Genomic DNA, 26,856 nt, shown 5'->3' with positions numbered 1-26,856 from the left:
GTCCGGCGGCGCTGGAAAGGAGAAATCCATCCATCCGGGTAAGTTGATGGGATCCCTTTTTCCCCTTCGCCATCTGGGGGGGGGGGTCGGCGGGAGGCAAATAGAGGTGAGTGGCCTAGCGGTCTATATAGGCTGAAGTCCCGGGGGTGGCCGAGCGGAGCTGCAGAGCTATGCGGCCATCTCCAGCGCCATACGCCACGCCCCCTGACAATAAAATTTTCAGTATGGTGCCTTCATTAAACTTAAGTGATAATAAGACCTCATAAGTGCCTCAATGAGATCTTTGTTCCTCAGGCTGTAGATCAGAGGATTTAGCAATGGGTTAATGAGGGAAGATATGACTGTAAACAGTTTTTCTAAATTGACCATTTTACTGGAAGTGGGAACAAAGTAAATAATAACCAAGCAGCCATAAAAGATAAAGACCACGGTGAGGTGTGAGGTGCAGGTGGAGAATGCTTTTATCTTTCCAGTCTTGCTACGGATACTAAAGATGGTACTGAAAATATAGACATAGGGAAGGAAAGTCAGAAGGAAGGCTCCCAATCCAAGACCACCGCCTGCTACAAATACGGCCACCATGTTCATGAAGGGGTCAGTACATGTAATTGGAAATAAGTGTGGAAGATCACAAAAGAAGTTGTGGATGGAAGCTGTCCTGCAGAAGGACAACCTGAGCAAAAATAAAGTATGAACCAAAGAGACAGAACATCCCACAACCCAGACCAGAGAGGCCATCTGAATACAGACTCTCCAAGACATAATTAGTTTGTAATGTAGGGGGTGGCAGATGGCAATGTAGCGGTCGTAGGACATAGCTGAGAGCAAGAAAATTTCTGAGATAGCAAAGGAGAGGTAGAAAAAGATTTGGGCTATACAGGCAGGAATGGATATTGATCGGCTTTTTGTGACCAAATCAAAGAGCATCCTTGGTGCAGTCACTGATGAATAGGACATGTCCAGAAATGCCAAGTTTGCAAGAAAAAAATACATTGGGTTGTGCAGATGGTAGTCAGTGAGGACCAAGAAAAAAATAAGAAGGTTTGAGATAAGAGTCATCAGATAGATGAGAAGGAAGAACGCAAAAAGTCCATTCATGGTCGGTGGATGGTCTGATAGACCCACAAGAGTGATAGAGGAAATCTCTGTCTTATTCCTAATATTAGTCATTTTTTCTTTGCTTAAATTCATAACTATAATACGGTAACAAAATTAAGGATCTGAGGAATTAATCATTAGAAGACATGTACGGTGTGCCTGCACAGGTTTACATGTAGACATTTGTACCAGCGAATGATTTATTCTTATATAAGATGTTGGCATTCCCTCAGGACAGTCTGCTGGGTTGTAAGAACACAAAGCTGAAAGTCTCATTAAAAGTCTTTTAATATGTAATTTATAACACCTTGGGAGCCATTTTCTTATAATTGAGAACAATCTTTAATATTTAAATTTAACATCCACTGAAAGCCTTTTTTTTTCCTCAAATGAATATGTTTATTCTTATGATTGTATCAAAACAAGTGCTGGCATTAATGAAAAATGGTGTTGTTCACCGTATCAAGTTCAATAATATTGTTTGCACCTTATGACAATATTATTGAACTTGATACGGTGAACCACACCATTTGTCATTAATGCCAGCACTTGTTTTGATACAATCACAAGAATAAAGATATTCATTTGGTTTATACCCCTCTTTACTTGTTCATCTCAGTAAGGCTCTCTTTTTTTCTGGTCTCCTTCAGAATAGCTTTTTGTGTATATGCCTTAGAGCCAGGGGATGACCACCTACACTGTGGTAACCTTTGGGGTACTGATATAAACCTACCCAGTTAGGCCTGCCTTTAGTTTTTTTTCTATTTTTTGTCTCCTATTTTAATTATTAGCTAGTAGACAGAGTGAGCTAAAACACTACAAAAAAAAAATTGTAGATCAAAGTTACAAAATTATTCAAAATGCACCCGCGCCGGGATAATAGTGTAGAACAGCAACTCATGCAATTTGTTGACAAACAAATAAAAAAAAAATAACATTAAACAAAGACCAAAATAAAATGAGCTAACAAGAGCGTCCCATCATCCAAGAAATAGTCAAAAAAAGAAGAAACAGTCCGGTTGTAAGCACAACTAGGCCCAAAGGTGGACTTTATGGGCACATAAAGGATAGACTTCAATATCAAAAAGTTATATAAAATTCACATTTATTGAGTTCCATTAAAAACATAATATACAAAAATAAAAAACATCAGGAGTAAACTCCACCCCCCAAAAAAAAGGGTTCCAATTAATCCCACAAGTCAATGTATAATGAACACGTGTTCACACATGAATCAAGATTACATATAAGACATTGCATCAATATTAGAGAATACGTCTGCTTGAAAGTCAACGCATTTCGCAGAATGCTTCATCTGGACCAGTTGCAGACAAGAAGATTAACCACTTTACCATCGGAGGATTTTGCTGTCTTCCGTCCAGGCCACTTTTTGCGATTCGGCGCTGTGCGACTTCAACTGACAATTGCGCGGTCGTGCGACGCCGTACCCAAACGAAATTTACGTCCTTTTTTTCCCACAAACAGAGCTTTCTTTTGGTGGTATTTGATCACCTGTGCGATTTTTACTTTTTGCGCTATAAACAAAAAAAGAGCGTTTATTTTGAAAAAATAACAATATTTTTAACATTTTTTTATATGAAATTCCCCCCAAAAAAGATGTAAAAACCAATTTTTTAAAAAATTTTTGGCCAATTTGTTTTCTGCTACCTATGTTTGGTAAAAAAAAAATCACAATAAGCGTATTTTGATTGGTTTGCGCAAAAGTTATTGCGTTTACTAACAAAGGGAAAGATTTCTGTCATTTTTGGTGTTTTTTTTTTTAACGCGTAATGGCGGCGATCTGCGATTTTTTTTGTGGGACTGCGACATTGCGGCGGACAGATCGGACCCTTGACTGACATTTTTGACACTTTTGGGGTACCAGTGACATTACTGCAGTAATCAGTGCTATATATATGCACTGTTACTGTAAAAATGACACTGGCAGGGAAGGGGTTAATTTTATTGGAGAGGGAGGGGTTAATGTATGCCTGGTGCTTACTGACGTGTGGGGGGGGAGGTGACTGAGTGAGTCATGGACAGATCGGATGTCCAGCTATGCTGAACAGTCCGATCTGTCACTCCCTGTCACTATGGAGATCCGCCCGCTGTGTTTACACACAGCGGGCGGATCTCCACACTAGATCCCCGGCGATCGGGGCAGAGCAGCGGCGATCGCCGCTGCTCCTCCCCTGGCCCGACTCCCGCTGTGAATGAAAACAGCGGGAGCGAGCCTCCGGCGGCGCGCAAGCGCCGCCCAGAAGGGGGAGTGTCTGACGACGTTAATACTACGTCGTCAGACGATAACGAACCACTTTGCCGCAGTACTATTACCGTACTCGGTCGGCAAGTGGTTAAACAAAGTGAAGCCCCTAAAACATAATACTATCATAAGTAAACTGTCATGGACATACAATAGTGTCTGGCAGCTTACCTTCTCCTCCATGTCTATATTTAAGGCCTGTGTCTCCTTCTGGCTGCCTTTTATCTTCTCTCCTTCCTGCATGGCTCCACCCCAGGCCATCACAGGAAGTCTATATTAACCAGTGCACTGCAGGTCTGCTTTGCTGTTCAACAGTGTTTGTTAGCTTGTTCCTGTCTGCTGTGTGCTACATCTACCTTTCTGTGTACCGACTTTGGCTTGTCTCTGACTACTCCTGTTTGCCTGTGACCCTGACCTTTGGCCTGTCCCTTGGTTACCCTTGTCTGCCTGTTGCCCCAACCTTGGCTTACCCATCACTATCCCTTGTGTCCTGAGTGGCTGCTTCCCCTCTCTCCCTACGGAGCGTGACCCGGGGGACCCCAGGGGCCGTGACCTGGGTACAGTTGCAGCGAAGTCCATGCTCACCACTAGAGGCTCTGGTGAACAACTGCTGGGCCTTAGACTCCACACCCTGGGGAATCTTGGGCTTACGTTTCCTGTCCATCCGCAGCAGTCAGCTATTGGGTTCACTACCTTGCGGTGCACCCCTGTCCCCAACAGGGTGCAGTTGTCACCTGGCCACGGGTGACCTGACATTTTTAAAATTTAAAAATTCCCAGGATAAGGTTCAAGAAAGGCTTTAGGCACCTCAAATGTGCCAAAGAAAAACACATGTGAATATAAGCCGTCCACACGTCACATGTGAGCACACAAAGGAGTAGATTTACTAAAATTGGAAAGTGCAAAATCTGGTGCAGCTCTGTATGGAGACCAATCAGCTTCCAGGGTTTTGGTCAAAGCTTAATTGAACAGGCTGAGGTTAGAAGCTGATTGGCTACTGTGCACAGCTGCACCATATTTTGCACTCTCCAGTTTTAGTAAAACAACCCCAAAGCCTCTTACCAGCACACATTGACCATTAACTTATGGAGTGGTCAAATAGCTATAAAGTAAAAAATTGCCCCACTAAATAAGTAATAGTCCAAAAATAACTTTTTCTTTCTAGTGCTCAAACAGTTCAATGAATAATACCGAGCAAACAGATAAAGAAGTCCTCGAGTTTCCAAAGAAAGTGAGTATTTAAATGAATATCCACCAGATGCATCTCCACCGTGATAATTAATAGGATGTATCCTTACCAGAACTATAGACTCCACATTGTAAGAGTCATTAGGCATTATATTATGATCCAGCTCTATGAGCGAATCCTTCAGTGGTTTGAAGGTATCATCCTGCTCGGAGAAGGAGCAGGTAAGGATGCTGGCTGTCTGGCTGGGTAGCCAGCTGGCCATCCGTCCCAGGAGAGGGGAGGAGGGAGGGGGTTGTAGATTTGATTGCCAGCTGCCTGGCCGTCCCGCGGGGGGGGGGGGGGTTGTTGGATTTGCGGCCCCACCAAATTTCTATTCACCAGCCGCCACTGGGTTGACCAGACAGACCCCTAGTAATCCTCAGACGTGACCAGTAAGGAAGAGAAAGGGGTCCACATAGTGTAAAACCATAAACATCTTTATTTTGAAAAAAGGTCACTAAACACTTACATCAATCCAGTAAAATATCGGCGTTAAAACAGTAATTTCCTGGGAAGAAAACCACTTGTATACAAGTTCGGGTGGCGTGGTCACTTCCAACATAGACTCCGCCCAAATGGTCAAATACCGCTTAAAGTGGTTGTAAAGGCTGAAGGTTGCTTACCCTTAATGCATTCTATGCATAAAGGTAAAAAACCTTCAGTGTGCAGCTCCCCCTCAAACCCCCCACCCCCCCCCCAATACTTACCTTAGCCTAAACTCAATCCAGCGATGTGCATGACACCCGAAGCTCTCCCGGATCTCTCACTAGTGATTGGCTGAGATGCAGCAGCAGGAACCATTGGCTCCTGCTCCTATCCTCCATAGCCAGCAAGGCAAGAGTGGGGGATGGGCTGAGCCGCGCTCTCTGTGTTGAATGGACGCAGAGAGCAAGCTCGGGAGTGAGCACACACAAGTGCCCCTAAAGCAACCGGCTTGCTATTGGGGCCTGGGGTAAGGGGGAGGGGCCGAGAGCGCTGGCAGGGGAACCCGAGAAGAGGAGGATTGGTGCTGCTCTGTGCAAACCCACTGCACCGGGCAGGTAAGTATGACATGTTTGTATTTTTTAAAATGCATTTTTTCCTTTACAATACATTTAGGTATAAATCCAGGATTATACAGCTTCCACTGGAAATAATCCCCCACAAGCTCATCTGAACTGCTCACTTGTGATCCCAGCATTCACTCCTCATGATTCCCAAGAAAAACAAATCCATCTTCCATGTATGTCACCCACATAAAAGGCAAACATGACAGCCTCATGGTGCAGTATTTTAAAAACCTCAAAGGTTTTTAAGAATAGCTAAAATACACTCACATTTGAATAAAATATATAACACATTGAAAAATCCAAACAAGTCACCAACAAGATGGCCACAATCCCTGGCGTCTGAGCGTGATGACATCACACGTCCTGTAGTAAAGAATCCCCTATGCAGTTTATAGGGGAAGTAAACCCATCAATTTAAGAGTTTCAAAAAACAGCTACATTTCCGGCATGTGCCAGGAATGTAACCTTCACATTGGTTGTGCTCTCAACCAAGCTGTCAAACCATCCAATGGCTGATGTCATAACTGATCACATGTGCAGCATCATGGCAGTTAAAGATCACACAGAGACCAAGATGGCAGCTTCCTTGGCTTAAAATGATAGGAGGGTTTACTTCCACTTTAAGGGTAAACGGCTTCTCCTCTAATTTCATGGAGTGGCCACATGTCTTCTTATCTCCCTGTATTATCCGGCAGTGTGATAATGTGTCAGCCTTGTCTTGTTGTGGTTTTTGTGAATTGATGTCCGAGGATAAAGCACTCTTTTAAAGGTTTTTTTTTGCCCTTTGATGCCGGTCCCCAGACTCAATGAACTCTGATTTGCAAGCTTGATTTCCGGCTGTAGGGAATGCACTGATGAATTTCAGTCGCTTCCGACCCCTAACTTCCGGTTAACTCAGGTTGTTTATAAAGAGGCGTGCTTGTGTCAGTAGGCCACACCTCTGACAATGTCCTATTGGATGAAACGAGTTAGGCGGCATTTTGAGACACATGCACGCTCGTTTATTGTCTTTGTAAGTATTTTTTCAATAAATCATGTGCAATGGTGGTTCAAAAATACAATACATTACATTACATCACTTCCAAATTTATATTCTGTCAAACGAGAATTTCTGTAACTTTATTAACTGCTTTTATTTTCGATATGACACTAGCAGGCATGCAAAAAAAAAAAAAAAAAAGATTGACAATCATTTGTCCAATAATCTCAATGTGTGTACCAGGCATAAGTCAGCCCTTCCCTCTCTCTGATTGGACTGTCCCAGAACTCCTCAGCCTGCATAGGGGAGAACCCCTGAGAACACCAACGGAACACAAATCATCTGCGTTTGCCTTCTCTTTGTCCCCAATCTGGAGTGGGTGACTGGGGACCTGTCAAGATCTTACCTTGCCCTCCTGTTGGCAGCCATCTTGGACATGTGCAGACTGCAGCCTCTTATAAACTCTGATTGCATCATCACTTGCCTGCTGCTTCGGCGCCACACAGTGATGATGTTGCACACCTAACTTTATCAATCATCTGATGGGTTGCAGTCCTTGCCCTTGCATTTGTGCTCCAAGATGCATCAATGCTAGCAGTCTTCTGTTCTCCGTGTCCCCCCATGTTTGACCAGGTTTGGCTGACGACTCTCCTGGCTCTTAACCCCGCATCGGCAGACGACCCGACATCGGCAGACTACCCGCTTCTGGACTCGACCCCGGCTTGGATGACCACCCAGTTCTGGACTTGACCCCGGCTGTTCCTGATCTCACTCCTTTCTCTTGCTGTGCATTTATTGTTGTTTGCTCCAATAAACTGCCTTATTTTACCTGCATCTCTGTGTGATCTGGGTTCCTGACACCCTGACAGGATCACAACCCAAATATGGGTAAAACATAGTGTTCATCCAGTACCCATCCTTTGCATCCTGTACATTTCCCCCCTACCCCAATGCAGAGGGTTTGGCGGCAACATTTGACACCATACAATGTACACAAGAGAGGGAATCAGCATTTTGATGCTGTCTCTCAGGTCTGTGATTTACCACAAAATTGATTTCTTGGAGCAATAGGAACCACCTGGTTACACTGGAATTGTTTTGTCTCATCCAGGTCAATGGGGCATGGTCCAACACCAGGAGGAATCCCCTGCCTAAAAGAAAGTTTATTAGAAAGTTCAGAATCCACTTAATGGTGAGACACTCTCGCTCCATCCCAGCATTGTATTTCTTAGCCGCTGTTAGTTTCCTACTGAGAAAAACTACGGGGTGCTCTTCCCCATTGACCACTTGAGGCAGGACCGCTCCTAAGCCCTCACTCAATGTATCTGTTTGCACCACAAATTCCTTAGAATAATCAGGAGCCATGAGCACTGGATGCTGGCACAATGCAACCTTAAGCTTCTAAAAAGCTTCTTCGGCATCTGCATTCCATGGTATCATCACTGACTACCTGTCTTTTGTCAAGTCAGTCAATGGTGCAGCAATGGTGGTAAAGTTGGGGACAAACTACAGGTAGTAGTCAACTATGCTCAGAAATGCTCTGACCTTTTTCTTTGTTCGGGAGTGGGGCCAATCTAGTATGGCCACTACTTTGTTCATTTAGGGTTTTACCAGCCTTCTACCCACCATGCTCCCTAGGTACTTGGTTTCCTCCATTCCAATTGTACACTGCTTGGGATTTTTTAAAAGATTTTAAGATTGCCTGACCTCAGGGAAGATGGGACTCCAAATGGGCACTAAAAATGACAATGTCATCCAGGTAGATTGAGGTGAATAGTCGATGAGGGAGTTGTGTCTTATCCATTACCCTTTGAAAGGTTACTGTGGCAGGGTGTAAGCCAAATGGAATCCTCTTATATTGAAAGTGGCCTTCAGGTGTGGAAAAAGCAGTTTTCTCTTTGGCTTCCTTAGTTGATGTTATCTTCCAGTGCACTTTGCTGAGGTTTACATGGTGATATAGCGGGCGAGTCCTAATCTCTCTATTAAGTTGTCTTCTTAGGGCATCAAATAGGCGCCAAACTTGTAAACTTCATTAATATTCCTAAAGTTGTTGCAGAATTGGACTTTGATATAAACATAGGCTTGACCACTCACTCTGTGACTCCTCAGTGACATTGAGCTCAAGCATTCTCTGCACTTCCTCGGACAGTGGTTGTGAGGGAACTGTAGCTGGAGGTTTATCGGTGTCTGGAAGTCTCTTTTAAAATAATAAGATCAGTGGCGGTGCTTTCCTCCCCCCTTCTCTCCTTCATTACGATGAGCTTTACCTTTACACATCTGGTGAGTGTTTTTAACTGTGACTTACTAAATGTTGTTTTAATACTGCACTTAGGAGGTACTTCTTTCTCCTTTTTCCTTTTCCACAAGACATATGGATGGCTACTGCCAACACCTCCAGAAATCATCTGGCCCCATAGAGCTCTTGCAAAATTCTTTATAGGTGGTATTACACCTCTTTTCCTTTATTGCAACTCATACCAACCAGTTGTGTTTCAGAGGCTGCTTCAGAGGTTGCTCCCAACTTGGCCCTATGACTAAGGATGATCGAACTTTTCAAAAGTTCAGTTCGACCAGAACACCCGAACTTCCCGGAAGTTCGGCCCGGATTTCAGAACCCCATTGAAATCAATGGGACCCGAACTTCGGTAATCAAAAAACACCATTTTGAAGCCCTAAAACCCAATAAATGCCCCTAAAAAGTGCCTAGGGTTCTGGGTCATGCCCCAGGGACTATTAATGACACAAAAAAAAAAGTTCTTAAAAATTGTAATTTTTGATAGAGAGCCAATTATTGAAAAAAAAAAAAGAGATTTCTTTGGATTTAGTGTCTGGTGGGTCTAAAAAGTGTACCTGTGAAGTTTCAGCTCTGTAGCATGTCCAGAACCAGAAAAAAAAAGTAGTTTGTATTAGAATTAATATAGAACAGGGATATGGCTCCGCTATTTTCACACCTTGCCGGTTTTGTAGCAAGCGTTTTTTTGGGCATTTTTTGGGGGTTATTGGAGGCAGGCATAACATCAGAACTTCTGTGTAGGGGTATATATACATACACACTTATATGTATATATACACATACACATATATAGGTGTGAAAGCAGCAGAACACTATATTTGCGCTAATGAAATAATGAACACCAATAGGTCTCTGCTCCTATCACACCTATATATGTGTAAAATACATATAAGTGTGTGTGTATATATATATACCCCTATACAGAAGTTCAGATGTTTTGCCTGCCTCCAAAGACCCCAAAAAAATGCCCAAAAAAAACCCCTGCAATAACACACCTGGGTGTTTTTTTTTTGGCGCAGGCGTTTTTTTGGGCATTTTTTATGGGGTCTTTGGAGGCAGGCAAAACATCTGAACTTCTGTATAGGGGTATATATACACACACACTTAAATGTATTTTACACATACACATATATAGGTGTGATAGGAGCGGAGACATATTGGTGTTCATTATTTCATTAGCGCAAGTATAGTGTTCTGCTACTTTCACACCTATATATGTGTATGTGTATATATACATATATGTGTGTGTATATATACCCCTATAGAAAAGTTCAGATGTTTTGCCAGATGGGGCCCATGACTGAACACAGCGGGAGCGAGCCTCCGGCGGCGCGCGAGCACCGCCCACAAGGGGAGGAGTCCACAAGGGGAGGAGTCCACGTCGCTGGATGGAATCGAGCCACTTTGCCACAGTACAGGCCCAGTGACTGGTCGGCAAGTGGTTAAAGGCCTTAGAGATGCATAAAAATATATGTAAAAAATGATGGTAAGAAAAATGGTCAGAGTTTTTTGAGGTTAACCAAACTACAGGCGGTCCCAAACAAAATAGGGACTGTAGGTTTGTTCTTAACCACTTCAGCCCCGAGAGGATTTGCCCCCTTCCTGACCAGGCCCTATTTTGCGATTCGGCACTGCAACACTTTAACGGACAATTGCGCAGTCGTGCAACGCTGTACATAAATAAAATTGGTGTCCTTTTTTTCCCACAAATAGAGCTTTATTTTGGTGGTATTTGATCACCTGTGCGATTGTTATTTTTTGCACTATAAACAAAAAAAGAGCGACAATTTTGTAAAAAAAAAAAAAAAAAAAAATCTATATTTTTTACATTCTGCTATATGACATTCTCAAAAAAAAAAACATTAAAAATCAAAATGTTTTAACTATTTAGGCCAATTTGTTTTCTGCTACATATTTTTGGTAATAAAAAAAAAAAAAAAAAAAATCGCAATAAGCATATTTTGATTGGTTTGTGCAATCTTATATATATTCTTGTATATATATATATATATATATATATATATATATATATATATATATATATATATATATAAGAATATATATAAAATATATTAATTAAATATGCAGCCGCTAAAACCTCCTCCTGCCACAGAGAAAAAGGATAAAATAATAAAGAGAGGTGATAACACACCACAGTTTTGCGCATGCAAATGTACAAATGTGCAGACTAAGAAAAAATAAATAAATAAATTGTGAATTATACCTCAAATTAATAAAATAGTTTGGAATAAAAAATGAGGATAGGCAAAACAGTAATTTTGAGGAACAGCAAAGCATCCTGAATCTGTTACATTTGGTCTTTGGGTTACAATGACCCCTGGCCATGCAAGAGTAAGCAGGGCCGATGTAAGGATTTTTGTCTAAACAGACGAAGGTGCATTTTGTCTAATTCTGCCTAAGCCACTTTATGCTGATTCTGGCCCTGAGGGTAAGTAAAGCTATGAGCCCCTGACATCTATACATTTTATAAATTACATTACTGAAGTTTTTAGTCAACTGAAAATGGCCCAGAAATAAAAAAAAAAATAAAAAATAACAAAGTCCACAATGATGTTTTCAGTATGATGCCTTCACTAAACTTAAGTGATAATAAGACCTCATAAGTGCCTCCATAAGGTCCTTGTTCCTCAGGCTGTAGATCAGAGGATTCAGCAATGGGTTAATGAGGGAAGATATGACTGTAAACAGTTTGTCTAAATTAACCATTTTACTGGAAGTGGGAACCAAGTAAATAAAACTTAAAGAGCCATAAAAGATAAAGACCACAGTGAGGTGTGAGGTGCAGGTGGAGAATGCTTTTATCTTTCCAGTCTTGCTACGGATTCTGAGGATGGTACTGAAAATATAGAGATAGGGAATAAAGGTCAGAAGAAAGGCTCCGAATGCAGCACTAGCACCTGATAAGAATACGGCCACCATGTTTATGAAGGGGTCAGTACATGTAATTTGAAACAAGTGTGGAAGGTCACAAAAGAAGTTGGGGATGGAAGCTGTCCTACAGAAGGACAACCTGAGCAAAAATAAAGTATGACTTAAAGAGAGAGAACATCCTGCAACCCAGACCAAGGAGGCCATATTAACACAGACTCTCCAAGACATAATTAGTTTGTAATGTAGGGGGTGGCAGATGGCAATGTAGCGGTCGTAGGACATAGCCGACAGCAAGAAAACTTCTGAGCCAGCAAAGGAGAGATAGAAAAAGACTTGGGCTATACAGGCAGGAATGGATATTGATCGGCTTTTTGTGACCAAATCAAAGAGCATCCTTGGTGCGGTCACTGATGAATAGGACATGTCCAGAAAGGCCAAGTTTGAAAGAAAAAAATACATTGGGTTGTGCAGATTGTAGTCAGTGAGGACCAAGAAAAAAATAATAAGGTTTGTGATAAGAGTCATCAGATAGATGAGAAGGAAGAACGCAAAAAGTCCATTCATGGTCAGTGGATGGTCTGATAGACCCTCAAGAATGATAGAGGAAATCTCTGTCTTATTCCTAATAATATTCATTTTTTTCTTTGTTTAAATTCATCACTATAATACATTAATAAAATTAAGGATCTGAGGAATTAATCATTAAAAGACATGTACGGTGTGCCTGCACAGGTTTACATGCAGACATTTGTACCAGAGAATGATTTATTCTTATATAAGATGTTGGCATTCCCTCAGGAACGTCTGCTGGGTTGTAAGAACACAAAGCTGAAAGTCTCACTAAAGGACTATTATTATGTAATTTATAACACCTTGGGAGCCATTTTCCTATAATTGATTGAGAACAGTCTTTAATATTTAAATTTAACATCCACTGAATGCCTTTTTTTTTCTTTTTTTTGTCAAATGAATATGTTTATTCTTGTGATAGTATTATGTTTTAGGGGCTTCACTTTGTTTAATCTTCTTGTCTGCAATTGGTCCTCCTGAGTAGTGATAGAGTAGAACATCGGCTGGGGCGGTCAGCCGCAAATTTTCTCAAAAGTCTGCGAACCGCAAGTTCGCGGCGGGCCCCATTGACTTTAATGGGAGGCGAACTTTAAATACCTTTAGGTCATATTTGCAGCCACAAAATATGTGCTAGCTGTGCACAAATAGTCCCAACACATGGACAATGTCATAACAGAAGTATTGCAATTGAAAAAGTTGCCCTAAATTTTTTTTTTTTTTTTTTACAGCAAAAAATATATATATATTTTTTTCATAAATCAGCCAGAACTGACAGCAGCCGGTAAATACATTGTCTAATACATATAGGGTCCATTCACACATCTGTAAAATGGGTCCGCATCCATTCCACAATTTAGCAGAACTTTTACAGACCCATTGTTTTTCATTTCCAGTCTGAAAAATTAGGCATTCACAGGATACAGAAGTAAGTGTCGGCCTGTGTAGGCCCCAAAAATTAGCCCACATGGGTTTAACTGACAGCAAAGAACGTAGTGTATTTGATGGCTGGAGGTACAGTAGGCATTCACAGGATAAAGAAGTAAGTGTCGGACATTCCAGGCCCCCAAAATTAGCCCTCATGCGTTTACCTGACAGCTAAGAATGTAGTATTCTGTGGCTGAAGGTACATTAGGCATTCACAGGATACAGAAGTAAGTGTCGGCCTGTATAGGCTCCAAAAATTAGCCCACATTGGTTTAACTGACAGCAAAGAATGTAGTCTATTTGATGGCTAGAGGTACATTAGGCATTCACAGTATACAGAAGTAAGTGTCGGCCTGTATAGGCTCCAAAAATTAGCTCACATGGGTTTAAATGACAGCAAAGAACTTAGTATTTGATGGCTAGAGGTACATTAGGCATTCACAGTATACAGAAGTAAGTGTCGGCCTGTATAGGCCCCAAAAATTAACTCACATGGTGTCACGATTACTGGGTCAGGCTCAGAGTCCAGTTGCAGGAAACAACACAACCTTGGTCAACAAGCAGGGTCTGGTACACAAGAGATCAGCCGGAGTGAGGGAGCAAGCAGAAGAGTAGTCGTAGTCTTAGCCAAAGATCAGTACACAAGTAGTGAAGAGCAAAATGGCAGCAGGCAGAGGCGTAGCCCTGGAACGTAGCTTGAGGTCGGAACACAAGTTGAAGATTCAGGAGGATGAAACACACTAAGCTAGATCTTGGCAAAAGCACAATAATCTGGCATCAGGAAGTTTCCAGATCAGGCTTAAATAGGAAGTTCAAAGGAGTGGCCAAAGGTTCAGAGTTCACAGGAGGCTGGGCAAGGAACTAGACAGGAAATTGGACAAGGTCTAGGTCACCACATAGTTCTAGAATGCAAACATATTAGCTGCTGGATAGCTCAGCAAGAAGAAGCACTGCCAGAAGCAACCAAGGACCTGGGTTCAAATCTGGGCCCTGACAGCATGCCCCTCCTTCTAGGACGACCACTGGGTGTCTCAGGACCAGGCTTGAGCAGAAACCTTTGATGGGATTCCCGAACCAGTCTAGGAGCATGGACATGCTCAGCAGGTTCCCAAAAATTTTCTTCAGGTCCGTATCCTTCCCATTTCACCAGGTAGTGCAACTTGTTCCTGTAGATCCTGGAGTCAATTATTCCTTCTACAATAAATTCCTCTTCACCCTCAACAACCACAGGCAGGGGAGGAGGAAGGACTCTCCCAGGGAAGGAATTTTTATGGAAGGGTTTAAGTAAAGAAACACAGGATGAACTCTCATACTGTCAGGAAGTTTCAAGCGGAAAGTAACTGCATTAACTTGTGCCAGGATTTGAAAAGGTCCTATATACTTTGGCCCCAACTTAACAGATGGTACCTGAGTCCTGAGATTCTTTGTGGATAATCAGACCCTGTCTCCAACACGGAAAGACGGCATTTCTCTTTGACGTCTATCAGATGCCTTCTTGTAAGCCTCCTGTGCCACCTTCAATGTTTCAAGCAGTTTACTTTGAGTTTCCTGTAAAAGAGATAACCTCTCATTAACAGCAGGAATCGGTGTAGCAATAGGGAGGTCAGGAATGCAAACTGGATGGTACCCTGTATTCACATAAAAAGGACTAAGAGATGTGGAGCTGTGCTTAGTATTATTGTAGGAAAATTCTGCTGTTGGAAGATAATCTACCCAATCATCCTGCAAATAGCTAACAAAACAGCGAAGATATTGTTCCAAAGTCTGATTTGTTCTTTCCGTTTGGCCATTCCAATGAGGATGAAATGCAGAGGAAGGATTGACTGTGACACCCAGAGACATGCAGAAACTTCTCCAGAATTTGGAAGTAAATTGAACCCCCCTACCTGAGATCACATCATCCAGGATCCCATGTAGTTTAAATACTTCCCGGATCATTAATTCTGCAGTTAGTTCTGCATTGGGTACCCCCTTAGTTGGGATGAAGTGAGCCATCTTGGTGAAGCGGTCAACCACTACCAAGATGGTGGTCATTTCCTTCGAAGGAGGGAGTTCAACCACAAAATCCATAGAAATTGATCCCCAAGGCCGTGATGGAATTGGAAGCGGCTGAAGCAGTCCCACAGGGGAAGATCAGGGTGTCTTATGACGTGCACAAGTCGGACAAGAAGCAACATAGTTCTTTACATCTTTCTTGTAACTAGGCCACCAGAATGAACGAGACAACAGTTCAGCAGTTTTAAAGGCCCCAAAATGTCCTGCAAGCTTAGAGTCATGAACCAGTCTGAGGAGTTCTAGCCACGCACTTTGAGGGACATAGAGACAATGGTTCTGAATCCAAAAGCCATTTCTGAAGGTGAGACTCAGGTCCTTGGGAGGATGTTTAAGGAGGGGATCAGAAGAGTAGCCCTCTTTAAGCAAGGTCAAAAATTCTTTGGGATTAGTGGCTCCTAAAAAGTTCTTTTGAGAAAGAATGGTGCAGTCAGAGTTGCTTTCTTGAGGGGATTCAGACAAACTCCGTGACAGGGCATCAGCCTTGCCATTTCTTGAGCCAGGTCTGTAAGAAACGATGAAATTAAACCTGGAGAAGAATAAAGACCAGCGTGCTTGTCGGGAGGACAGTCTCTTTACAGAACGGATGAACTCTAAGTTCCGATGATCGGTTAGAACAGTCACTAAATGCTCAGCCCTTTCCAACAGATGCCTCCATTCAGAGAAAGCTTCCTTTATCGGCAGCAATTCTTTATTCCAAATGTCATAGTTCCTTTCAGCAGAGGACATCAACCGGGAAAAGTAAGCACAGGGATGAAGCTGCATCTTTTCACCTGTATGCTGAGAAAGGATAGCTCCAACAGCAGAATCTGAGGCATCAACCTCTACAACAAAGGGCAGTTCAGGGTCAGGATGTACTAGAATTGGTGCAGAGGTAAAGAGTGTCTTTAGTTTACAGAAAGCAGCTTGTGCCTCTGGTGCCCATGTGAAGAGCCTTCCTTCTTGGTTAACTGGGTAATTGGTGCAACCAACTTGGAAAAGTCCCTTATAAACTTTCTGTAGAAGTTGGCAAATCCAAGAAATCGTTGAATTTTTTTAACATTCCTAGGAGCAGGCCACTCCACCACTGCTTTAATCTTATCAGGGTCCATGCTCAACCCTTCAGGGGAGATTATGTACCCCAGGAACTGAATCTTGGTCTGTTCAAATTCGCATTTCTCCAATTTGATGTACAGCCGATTCTTCCTCAGGCGCTCGAAAATAATGGATATGTGTTTGCGATGTTCCTGTAGAGAATCTGAAAAGATAAGAATATAATCTAAATAAGCAATCACAAATTGATCCAATAGATCTCGCAGCACATCATTAATAAAATGTTGAAAGGTTGCTGGAGCATTGCAAAGACCGAAAGGCATGACCAAAGACTCGAAATGTCCATATCTGGTTCTGAAAGCAGTCTTCCATTCATCACCCTTACGAATGCGAATGAGGTTATATGCACCCCGTAAATCCAATTTAGTAAAGATCTTTGCAGAACAAAGTCTTTCCAAAAGCTCAGGGATTAGTGGGAGGGGATAGCGATTCTTGATAGTGATTTTATTTAATTCCCTATAGTCAACGCATGGTCTCAAAGTCTTATTCTTCTTCTCAACAACGAAGAGACCTGCCCCAGCAGGAGAGGTTGAGTGTCTTATAAACCCAATATAACATAAATTGTGCAGCACTCAAATGTTAAAGTGAGTACAATGGAACACTCAATAAAATGCAAAAATAAAGTCCAATATACAAAATTAGACAAAAAAGAAGGTGACCAGTCCCACATAGAAGAGTGAATACTTGTGATAAATGCCACACCAAAAAGAGAATATAATTCGCTCACCAGATAGCATGAACCCAAAGTACCTTACAGCAATTGGGTCATGCAGGCTGAAAGTGATGATCTCCTTGGAACAGATGGTAAAGGCTTCCACAAATTCTCCTCCAAATGGTGGATGTTGGAAGGTCACTCAAGAATGGTACACGTATGGATATCTGGGAATCCCCACTCAGGAAGGTGTATGTGGGATAAATCGAAAATACACCATAGCATGATACCGTTTAAATGGTTTATTAAAGCAAAAAAAAAGTAATGCACTTACAATGGGTCAGATGGTAAGAAGCATTCAATGCAATTCGGCACTCTTGACAATTCTAACGCGTTTCATTACACATAACATTTTTAAAGGAATTAGCTAAACGGTATCATGCCATGGTGTCTTTTCGATTTATCCAGAAAGAAACTGGTTTTCAAATTTTGCAAGGCTATTTAAAAACACCTGCTCTTATACAGTAAATATGGGGATTTGGTCACACCATATGGCCATACTGTGCTTAAGCCCACCACTACGTCAAAGTACCCCATTTTCAGTGGGTCCTACACTATTCATAGAGAAGATAATCCCACTTCTCAAAACCATAGGGCATTACTCACTCCTGTCATGGGAAAAGTTTGCAGGCTGCAGACTCCTCTGCTGAAACTGCAATGAAGGGACACCTCCTGGAACTACTCACAGGTGGACCATGCTAATGAGGTTTGGTGAGGGAGAGTAGGGTAGTTCCAGGAAGTGTCCCTTCATTGCAGTTTCAGCAGAGGAGTCTGCAGCTTGCAAACTTTTCCCATGACAGGAGTGAGTAATGCCCTATGGTTTTGAGAAGTGGGATTATCTTCTCTATGAATAGTGTAGGACCCACTGAAAATGGGGTACTTTGACGTAGTGGAGGGCTTAAGCACAGTATGGCCATATGGTGTGACCAAATCCCCATATTTACTGTATAAGAGCAGGTGTTTTTAAATAGCCTTGCAAAATTTGAAAACCAATTTTTTTCTGTGTATGTGTGCGCTATTATATTGTTCAATTTATATATTGGTCTTTTAGCAGCACCAACCAGAGGATTGTGCGTTTTTAGGGTGTGCCCCCCAATATAATTTTTGTTTTCGATTTATCCCACATACACCTTCCTGAGTGGGGATTCCCAGATATCCATACGTGTACCATCCTTGAGTGACCTTCCAACATCCACCATTTGGAGGAGAATTCGTGGAAGCCTTTGCCATCTGTTCCAAGGAGATCATCACTTTCAGCCTGCATGACCCAATTGCTGTAAAGTACTTTGAGTTCATGCTATCTGGTGAGCGAATTATATTCTCTTTTTGGTGTGGGATTTATCACAAGTATTCACTCTTCTATGTGGGACTGGTCACCTTCTTTTTTGTCTAATTTTGAATATTGGACTTTATTTTTGCATTTTAGTGTGTATTGCATTGTACTCACTTTAACATTTAAGTGCTGCACAATTTATGTTATATTTGGTTGCCATCACAGTCTGTTGGAGTGTCAGCGGCTATTTGTTCACTATTTTTTGTTAGCGCGGTATTTTTTACCACAATGTCTTATAAACCTCTTTGCCAGGTTTTCATCCAACCATTCCCTTAACACCTTTAATTCAGGTTCAGACATAGAATAGAGGCGGCCAAAAGGAATCTCTGCCCCAGGTAAAAGTTCAATAGGACAGTCATAAGGGTGATGTGGGGGTAGCTGATCAGCATTCTTCTTATCGCACACATCATGAAATTCTCTGCATTGGGATGGCAGGCCTTCATATCCAGGAACCATGTGTTCCTCCACCCAGAGATTTTCGACATGGGAGGAATCAGGTTGACAATGTCCTTTACAGTACTCAGAGGCAAAAGTTAAAACACGTGTCTCCCAATTGACAGAGGGGTTATGAATCGAGAACCAGGGGATACCTAGAATGATAGGAAACTTTGGTGATGAAATCAACTGAAAACATATGGTCTCCTGGTGATCAGGCTCTAAAAACAGACTAAGAGGAGCAGTCTCATGGGTAACTGGCCCGGAGGATAGGGGGGAACCATCAACAGTCTCCATATCTACAGGTGAGGATTTATTCCTCAATTCAATATGATGGTCTTGAGCAAATCCAATGTCCATAAAATTTCCCCCCGCTCCAGAGTCCAACATGGCAGAGCAGGAAATGTCATTAGCCCCATCAGAGAGTCGAATGGGAATTATAAAGTGAGTGGGCGAAGCTTGTATAAGATTGCTTTCTTCAAGTATTGGAGAAACTGACTGAGCGATGGAACTAATTTGTTCAATGTCTTTAACATCAGTTGTAGCAACTGTTCTCCTTAGCTTATTTGGACAGTTAACCCTCCTCTTATGTTAGGGTCAGAACCGACCCGTTTTCAGGTTTTGAATGTCTATAAGTATCACATAAATTTGTTTATTGCATCAAGATTTTTTTACTTTGTCAGGAACCTCTATTTAAACAATGTAATAGAAAAATAATCCTTTTCACTAAATTATAAAATACTGTGGTGAAAATTAAGACGTTCATGGTGTTAGGGTCAATTCTGACCCAGTTATAATATAGGATTTTAGGACACTAATAAGTGCCAAAACTGAAATCATAAACACTCTCTCTGCTTAGTAACACTGACAGCCAATCACCTCTCAACCCTGTGAGCTGTAGTTAGGGAGGGGCCTATCTCTTTTCCTGCTTGTCTGCTTCTCTAAATAAAGTGAAGAAACATAGGACAAATTCATTTCAGAGTTGCTGACTTTATTTTACCATTTTTAAAATTTGAAAATGAGAGGCATGCTATCAAAAGAAAGATCTAGGGGTCACACCAAAAATATTAAAACCAATCTTTTCAAGGATAAAGAAGCCTAACAAGGTAACCAAGAGGTAAGAAACAAATTTGATGATAAATAATTATTCAGAGGGTATTTTATGGCTGATTTAAAACACGGGTCAAAACCGACCCTAACATCATGGATAGTAACAGAATTCTAACATAAGAGGAGGGTTAATAGCATAATGTCCAGAGTTCCCACAATAAAGGCATACATTTTCACTCCGACGTCTTTCCTTTTCCTGAGTAGTGATACCCCTTCTAACAGAATCAATCTCCATAGGTTCAGGGTTACTGGAATCATGAAAAACCTGAGAACTCTTCTGAGAAGTTTGACTAAAAGAAAAACGCATACCCTTGGTATTTCCCAGTATTCCCAGTCTTCCTTTTCTCCTTTCAGAAAGTCTCTGGTCAATACGGATGCACAATTGAATAAAGTTCTCCAGATCATCAGGGGTATCACCTCTAGCCAGTTCATCCTTTATTTGCTCAGAAAGCCCCTGCCGAAATTGGCTTCTTTGTGCTGCTGGATTCCAGGTTGTATCTGCGATCCAGCGCCTGAATTCAGTAGTGTATTCAGCCACGGAGCGTCGTCCTTGACGCAAATTATGCAGTTTGGCCTCAGCAGTAGCACATCGATTTGGATCGTCAAAAACTTGGTCCATAGCTTTAGTAAAGGAGTGGAGATTATCTAAAATGATGTCATCCTTTTCCACATAGGGAGAGGCCCAGGATAAAGCTTCCTCTGTCAGGAGATTGATAATAAACAGTACCTTCTTTCTTTCAGGCTGCATTTGGAAGTAAATGCGACACTGATTAATGAATCCTCTGTAAAGCCGGCGGTTTCCATTGAATTTTGGTGGAAGAGGCATTCGAGTACTGGACTCAGAACTTGCGCCATTTAGGGAACTAAGATCCAACACCTGTTTCTTTAAGTCCTGAATTGCTTCTTGTTGATCTTTCACCACATTTTGCAGTTCTTTAAATTTTGCCTGATAAGTGACACCAAACTCTTGCAATTCAGAAATTTGCTGAGTGACAGTGGCAAGGGTAGCTGCTACTGCGGACTCCATTGTGGAGATTATTCTGTCACGATTACTGGGTCAGGCTCAGAGTCCAGTTGCAGGAGGCAGCACAACCGTGGTCAACAAGCAGGGTCTGGTACACAAGAGATCAGCCGGAGTGAGGGAACAAGCAGAAGAGTAGTCGTAGTCTTAGCCAAAGATCGGTACACAAGTATTGAAGAGCAAAATGGCAGCAGGCAGAGGCGTAGCCCTGGAACGTAGCTGGAGGTCGGAACACAAGTTGAAGATTCAGGAGGATGAAGCACACTAAGCTAGATCTTGGCAAAAGCACAATAATCTTGCATCAGGAAGTTTCCAGATCAGGCTTAAATAGGAAGTTCAAAGGAGTGGCCAAAGGTTCAGAGTTCACAGGACGCTGGGCAAGGAACAAGACAGGAAACTGGACAAGGTCTAGGTCACCACATACAGTGGGTACGGAAAGTATTCAGACCCCCTTAAATTTTTCACTCTTTGTTATATTGCAGCCATTTGCTAAAATCATTTAAGTTCATTCTTCTTCCTCATGAATGTACACATAGCACCCCATACTGACAGAAAAACACAGAATTGTTGACATTGTTGCAGATTTATTAAAAAAGAAAAACTGAAATATCACATGGTCCTAAGTATTCAGACCCTTTGCTCAGTATTTAGTAGAAGCCCCCTTTTGATCTAATGGCGCGTTTCCACTGAGCTTTCTGGTACGGTTCGGTTCGGTACGGTACGCTTTTTATGCCGTTTCCATTATGAATGGTACCCTAATTCCGAACCGTACCGTACCACTTTTTGGTACCCTTTCGTTGGGGTACCAAGCACATTAGACCCGTACCAACTGGGTGGAGCTACACTCTGCAGAACTTTGATTGGTTGACAGAGAATCGTCTATCACAGCTTTCCTGCTGTGACCAGCTACACCACGCCTATCATAAAAAGGGTACCATTGGCAGTGGAAACGCAATGTGTACCGTACCGTACTGAACCGAACCGTACCGTACAACTCAGTGGAAACGAGGCATAATACAGCCAGGAGTCTTTTTGGGAAAGATGCAACAAGTCTTTCACACCTGGATTTGAGGATCCTCGCAGATCCTCTCCAGTTCTGTCAGGTTGGATGGTAAACGTTGGTGGACAGCCATTTTTAGGTTTCTCCAGAAATGCTCAATTGGGTTTAAGTCAGGGCTCTGGCTGGGCCATTCAAGAACAGTCACGGAGTGGTTGTGAAGCCACTCCTTCGTTATTTTAGCTGTGTGCTTAGGGTCATTGTCTTGTTGGAAGGTAAACCTTCGGCCCAGTCTGAGGTCCAGAGCACTCTGGAGAAGGTTTTTGTCCAGGATATCCCTTTACTTGGCCGCATTCATCTTTCCCTCGATTGCAACCAGTCGTCCTGTCCCTGCAGCTGAAAAACACCCCCACAGCATGATGCTGCCACCACCATGCTTCACTGTTGGGACTGTATTGGACAGGTGATGAGCAGTGCCTGGTTTTCTCCACACATACCGCTTAGAATTAAGGCCAAAAAGTTCTATTTTGGTCTCATCAGACCAGAGAATCTTATTTCTCACCATCTTGGAGTCCTTCAGGTGTTTTTTAGCAATGCGGGCTTTCATGTGTCTTACACTGAGGAGAGGCTTCCGTCGGGCCACTCTGCCATAAAGCCCCGACTGGTGGAGGGCTGCAGTGATGGTTGACTTTCTACAACTTTCTCCCATCTCCTGACTGCATCTCTGGAGCTCAGCCACAGTGATCTTTGGGTTCTTCTTTACCTCTCTCACCAAGGCTCTTCTCCCCCGATAGCTCAGTTTGGCCGGACGGCCAGCTCTAGGAAGAGTTCTGGTCGTCCCAAACGTCTTCCATTTGAGGATTATGGAGGCCACTGTGCTCTTAGGAACCTTAAGTGCAGCAGAAATCTTTTTGTAACCTTGGCCAGATCTGTGCCTTGCCACAATTCTGTCTTTGAGCTCTTCAGGCAGTTCCTTTGACCTCATGATTCTCATTTGCTCTGACATGCATTGTGATCTGGAAGGTCTTATATAGACAGGTGTGTGGCTTTCCTAATCAAGTCCAATCAGTATAATCAAACACAGCTGGACTCAAATGAAGGTGTAGAACCATCTCAAGGATGATCAGAAGAAATGGAAAGCACCTGAGTTAAATATATGAGTGTCACAGCAAAGGGTCTGAATACTTAGGACCATGTGATATTTCAGTTTTTCTTTTTTAATAAATCTGCAACAATGTCAACAATTCTGTGTTTTTCTGTCAGTATGGGGTGCTATGTGTACATTCATGAGGAAGAAGAATGAACTTAAATGAATTTAGCAAATGGCTGCAATATAACAAAGAGTGAAAAATTTAAGGGGGTCTGAATACTTTCCATACCCACTGTAGATCTAGAATGCAAAGATATCAGCTGCTGTATAGCTCAGCAAGAAGAAGCACTGCCAGAAGCAACCAAGGACCCTGGGTTTGAATCTGGGCCCTGACACATGGGTTGAACTGACAGCAAAGAACTTAGTTCTTGGACATTGATTGAATGAAATATGCTATTACATTTAGGATCAGCCCAAAACACACCTATTCTTCATACATATTCATTACTATAAAAAGTTGATGTTCTTTTGTGTCTGTAGAATTCGGCACACGTGGCAGATTTGCACGGTCTGAACTCTGTACTTATTTTTAATGCGCATGAAAATTAAACAGATCTACCTTGTTTTGCAAAATCCCTGGATCTGAGTTTTTCCTACAAGAAGTAAGTGTCGGCCTGTATAGGCTCCAAAAATTAGCTCACATGGGTTGAACTGACAGCAAAAAACTTAGTATTTGATGGCTAGAGGTACAGTAGGCATTCACAGTATACAGAAGTAAGTGTCGGCCTGTATAGGCTCCAAAAATTAGCTCACATGGGTTGAACTGACAGCAAAAAACGTATTATTTGATCGCTAGAGGTACAGTAGGCATTCACAGTATACAGAAGTAAGTGTCGGCCTGTATAGGCTCCAATAATTAGCTCACATGGGTTGAACTGACAGCAAAGAACTTAGTATGTGATGGCTAGAGGTACATTAGGCATTCACACAGTATACAGAAGTGTCGGCCTGCATAGGCTGCAAAAATTAGCTCACATGGGTTGAACTGACAGCAAAGAACTTAGTATTTGATGGCTAGAGGTACATTAGGCATTCACACAGTATACAGAAGTGTCGGCCTATATAGGCCCCAAAAATTAGCCATTCAATGGACATGAAATGACTTTTATGCCGCTGTATTTAGCAAACACAAGGACCAGGAATTGTTGTGGGTGGATGGCGGTCTGGCAGATATTTGAATGAAACATGGTCTACTGGTGGTCACATGTGTTGAATTCCTCAGAGATCCATGCCTCATTCATTTTTATAAATGTGAGGTAGTCTACACTGTCATGAGCTAGGCGAGTGCGCTTATCGGTCACGATCCCCCCTGCTGCGCTGAACATCCTTTCGGACAGAACACTGGATGGGGGGCAAGCCAACAGTTCCATTGCAAATTGTGCAAGCTCTGGCCAGAGGTCAAGCCTGCCCACCCAGTAGTCCAGGGGTTCATCAATCCTCAGAGCGTCCACATCGGCCGTTAACCCGATGTAGTCGGACACCTGTCGGACACCTTTTTTTACGCTCCAACATTTGAGCCACAGAAGCCTGCCTTTTTCCAGAACAACGTGACAACGGCATCATGGAAGGTCAAGTGTTGGACAAATGTGAGGAGACAGGAGAAGGGGGAGGAGAAGGAGAAGAGGCTGGACGGTGAGAGCATGGAGTGTGGCTTTGTGGGTTCTGACGGTGTTGCTCCCACTGGGCTTGGTGATGGGATTTCAGGTGCCTTCTTAAGGCGGTTGTCCCTAGGTGAGTGTTGGGCTTACCGCGACTTATGCGTTGACTGCAAAGGCTGCAGATGGCAACACTGTTGTCCGCAAAGGACACATTAAAAAAAGCCCACACTGCGGAGCCATGTGCTGGCGTCCTGGGAGCGCCAGATGTGACTGTACATGGTTGATGGCTCGCGCCTGATACATTTGCAGTCTGCTTTGTACCTCTTGTGCAATGCAAGTTCTGCCTGCCTCTCCTCCCTATCTGCCGGTCCGTCAGTCCGCCAGTTCTACAAATAATTGGCCAGTAACTGTTGTCACTGTGTGTAGCACTGTTTACACAGCAAGAGGCCACATTTTTGCAGGACTAAAATACAATCTTAGAAAATGATACTGTTAAATAACACCCCACTTCAATGTGTGGTATTGGGGGGCCATTGGTGTATCACACCAGTTCAAAAAACTGGCCAGTGAGTTTGGCGCTGTGTGTACCAGACTTCACTCATCAAACAAGGCAATATTGTTGTAGGACACACATACACTTGTAAAAGTTTACTCAGATAACACCCCACTTCAATATGTGGTATTGGGGGGCCACAGGTTTATTACACCAGCTCTACAAATAATTGGCCAGTAACTGTTGTCACTGTGTGTAGCACTGTTTACACAGCAAGAGGCCAAATTTTTGCAGGACTAAAATACACTCTTAGAAAATTATACTGTTAAATAATACCCCACTTCAATATGTGATATTGGGGGGCCACTGGTCTATCACAGCAGTTCAAAAAAAATTTGCCAGTGAGTTTGGCACTGTGTGTATCAGACTTAAAGCGGAGTTCCAGCCTAACCGCACACTCACCTGTCCCACGGTCCAGCGATGCCCCGTCTTCTCCCTCTCTGCTCTGCGGCGCCGGCATCACTGATGTGGGCACCCGGCTGTGACAGTGTGCGGCTTCACAGCCGGGTACGCACTGCGCATGCGCGAGTTGCGCTATGCGTCATGATTGGCCGGCAATCTTCTGGGACCTCTGACATGTCCCAGAAGATTGCAGGGAGGGAGGGAGAGAGGAGAACTTCCGCTCAGGGCGTCGCGGCGCTCCGAGCGGAACTGGGAGCGGGTACCTGTCAAAACTAGGTACCCGCTCCCCCCCCCCCCAAAATGACATGCCAAATGTGGCATGTCAGGGGGTTAGGACTATTTAAAGCGGAAGTTCCACTTTTGGGTGGAACTCCGCTTTAACTCAAAAAAGAGGCAATATTGTTGCAGGACACAAATAAACATGTAAAAGTATACTCAGACAACACCCCACTTCAATATGTGGTATTGGGGGGGCAATTGGTCTATCACACCAGTTATAATACATTATAAGTGCTTTTGTCAGTGTTGCTGCAGAAACGCTCCGTCTCACCACCACACCTGTCACAATGCTGCACAGTGCACGATAATAGTACTAATCCACTATAATATGCTTTCTACAAAGTATACTGTGGATTACCCCCCCCTTTTTTAGTGCACTGCACAGCAATAACAAAACAATTGCAGCCCTTTAAATGACTTTTGTGGACATTAACAGAGCGATTTGTGTCACTGCTGACGATCTCTAACTGCCCCTACAGCACAGACTGGATACCTGCCCCTATACTAAAGAGACTGTAATAGACCCTATACCGACATTGCAGCACTTTAAATGACTTTTGTGGACATTAAGTCTCCGTTCACATTAGGTTGCTCCGACTTAGGGGGCGACCTGTGAAGTCGCGTGCTGCGCGACTTCGGCGCGACTTGCACGGACTTCATAACATGAATGTCTATGCAAGTCGCCTCCAGGTCTCCCCGAAGTAGTACAGGACCCTTTTTCTAAGTCGGAGCGACTTGTGTCGCTCCTATTAGAACTGCTCCTGTACTACACAGTGGGAGCATGAGGACCGCGATTTGTCAGGCTGACAAGTCGCCTGACAAGTCG

At 42.9% G+C, this 26,856-nt stretch overlaps 1 protein-coding gene and 1 pseudogene across 2 annotated transcripts; both read right to left on the bottom strand.

Annotated features, from left to right (window-relative positions):
- Positions 1 to 219: 219 nt before the first annotated feature.
- On the bottom strand, positions 220 to 1,236 carry LOC309561697 (olfactory receptor 1G1-like; annotated as a pseudogene). Its single transcript has one exon. The product of its transcript is annotated as an olfactory receptor 1G1-like (transcript).
- A 10,251-nt stretch (positions 1,237 to 11,487) lies between these two features.
- Positions 11,488 to 12,438, bottom strand: LOC309561613 (olfactory receptor 1J2-like; the record flags this gene model as incomplete). The annotated part of the gene is made up of 1 exon (XM_082265616.1): positions 11,488 to 12,438. One exon carries the CDS (start codon positions 12,436 to 12,438, stop codon positions 11,488 to 11,490), a length of 951 nt encoding a protein of 316 aa, XP_082121742.1.
- Between the last annotated feature and the right edge of the window lie 14,418 nt (positions 12,439 to 26,856).

Source organism: Pelophylax lessonae (assembly GCF_965119305.1).
Source record: "Pelophylax lessonae genome assembly, chromosome: 8".
Classification (NCBI taxonomy): Eukaryota; Metazoa; Chordata; class Amphibia; order Anura; family Ranidae; genus Pelophylax; species Pelophylax lessonae.
The sequence above is the reverse complement of the archived record's forward strand: the minus strand, read 5'-3'. Positions and strand labels throughout refer to the sequence as shown.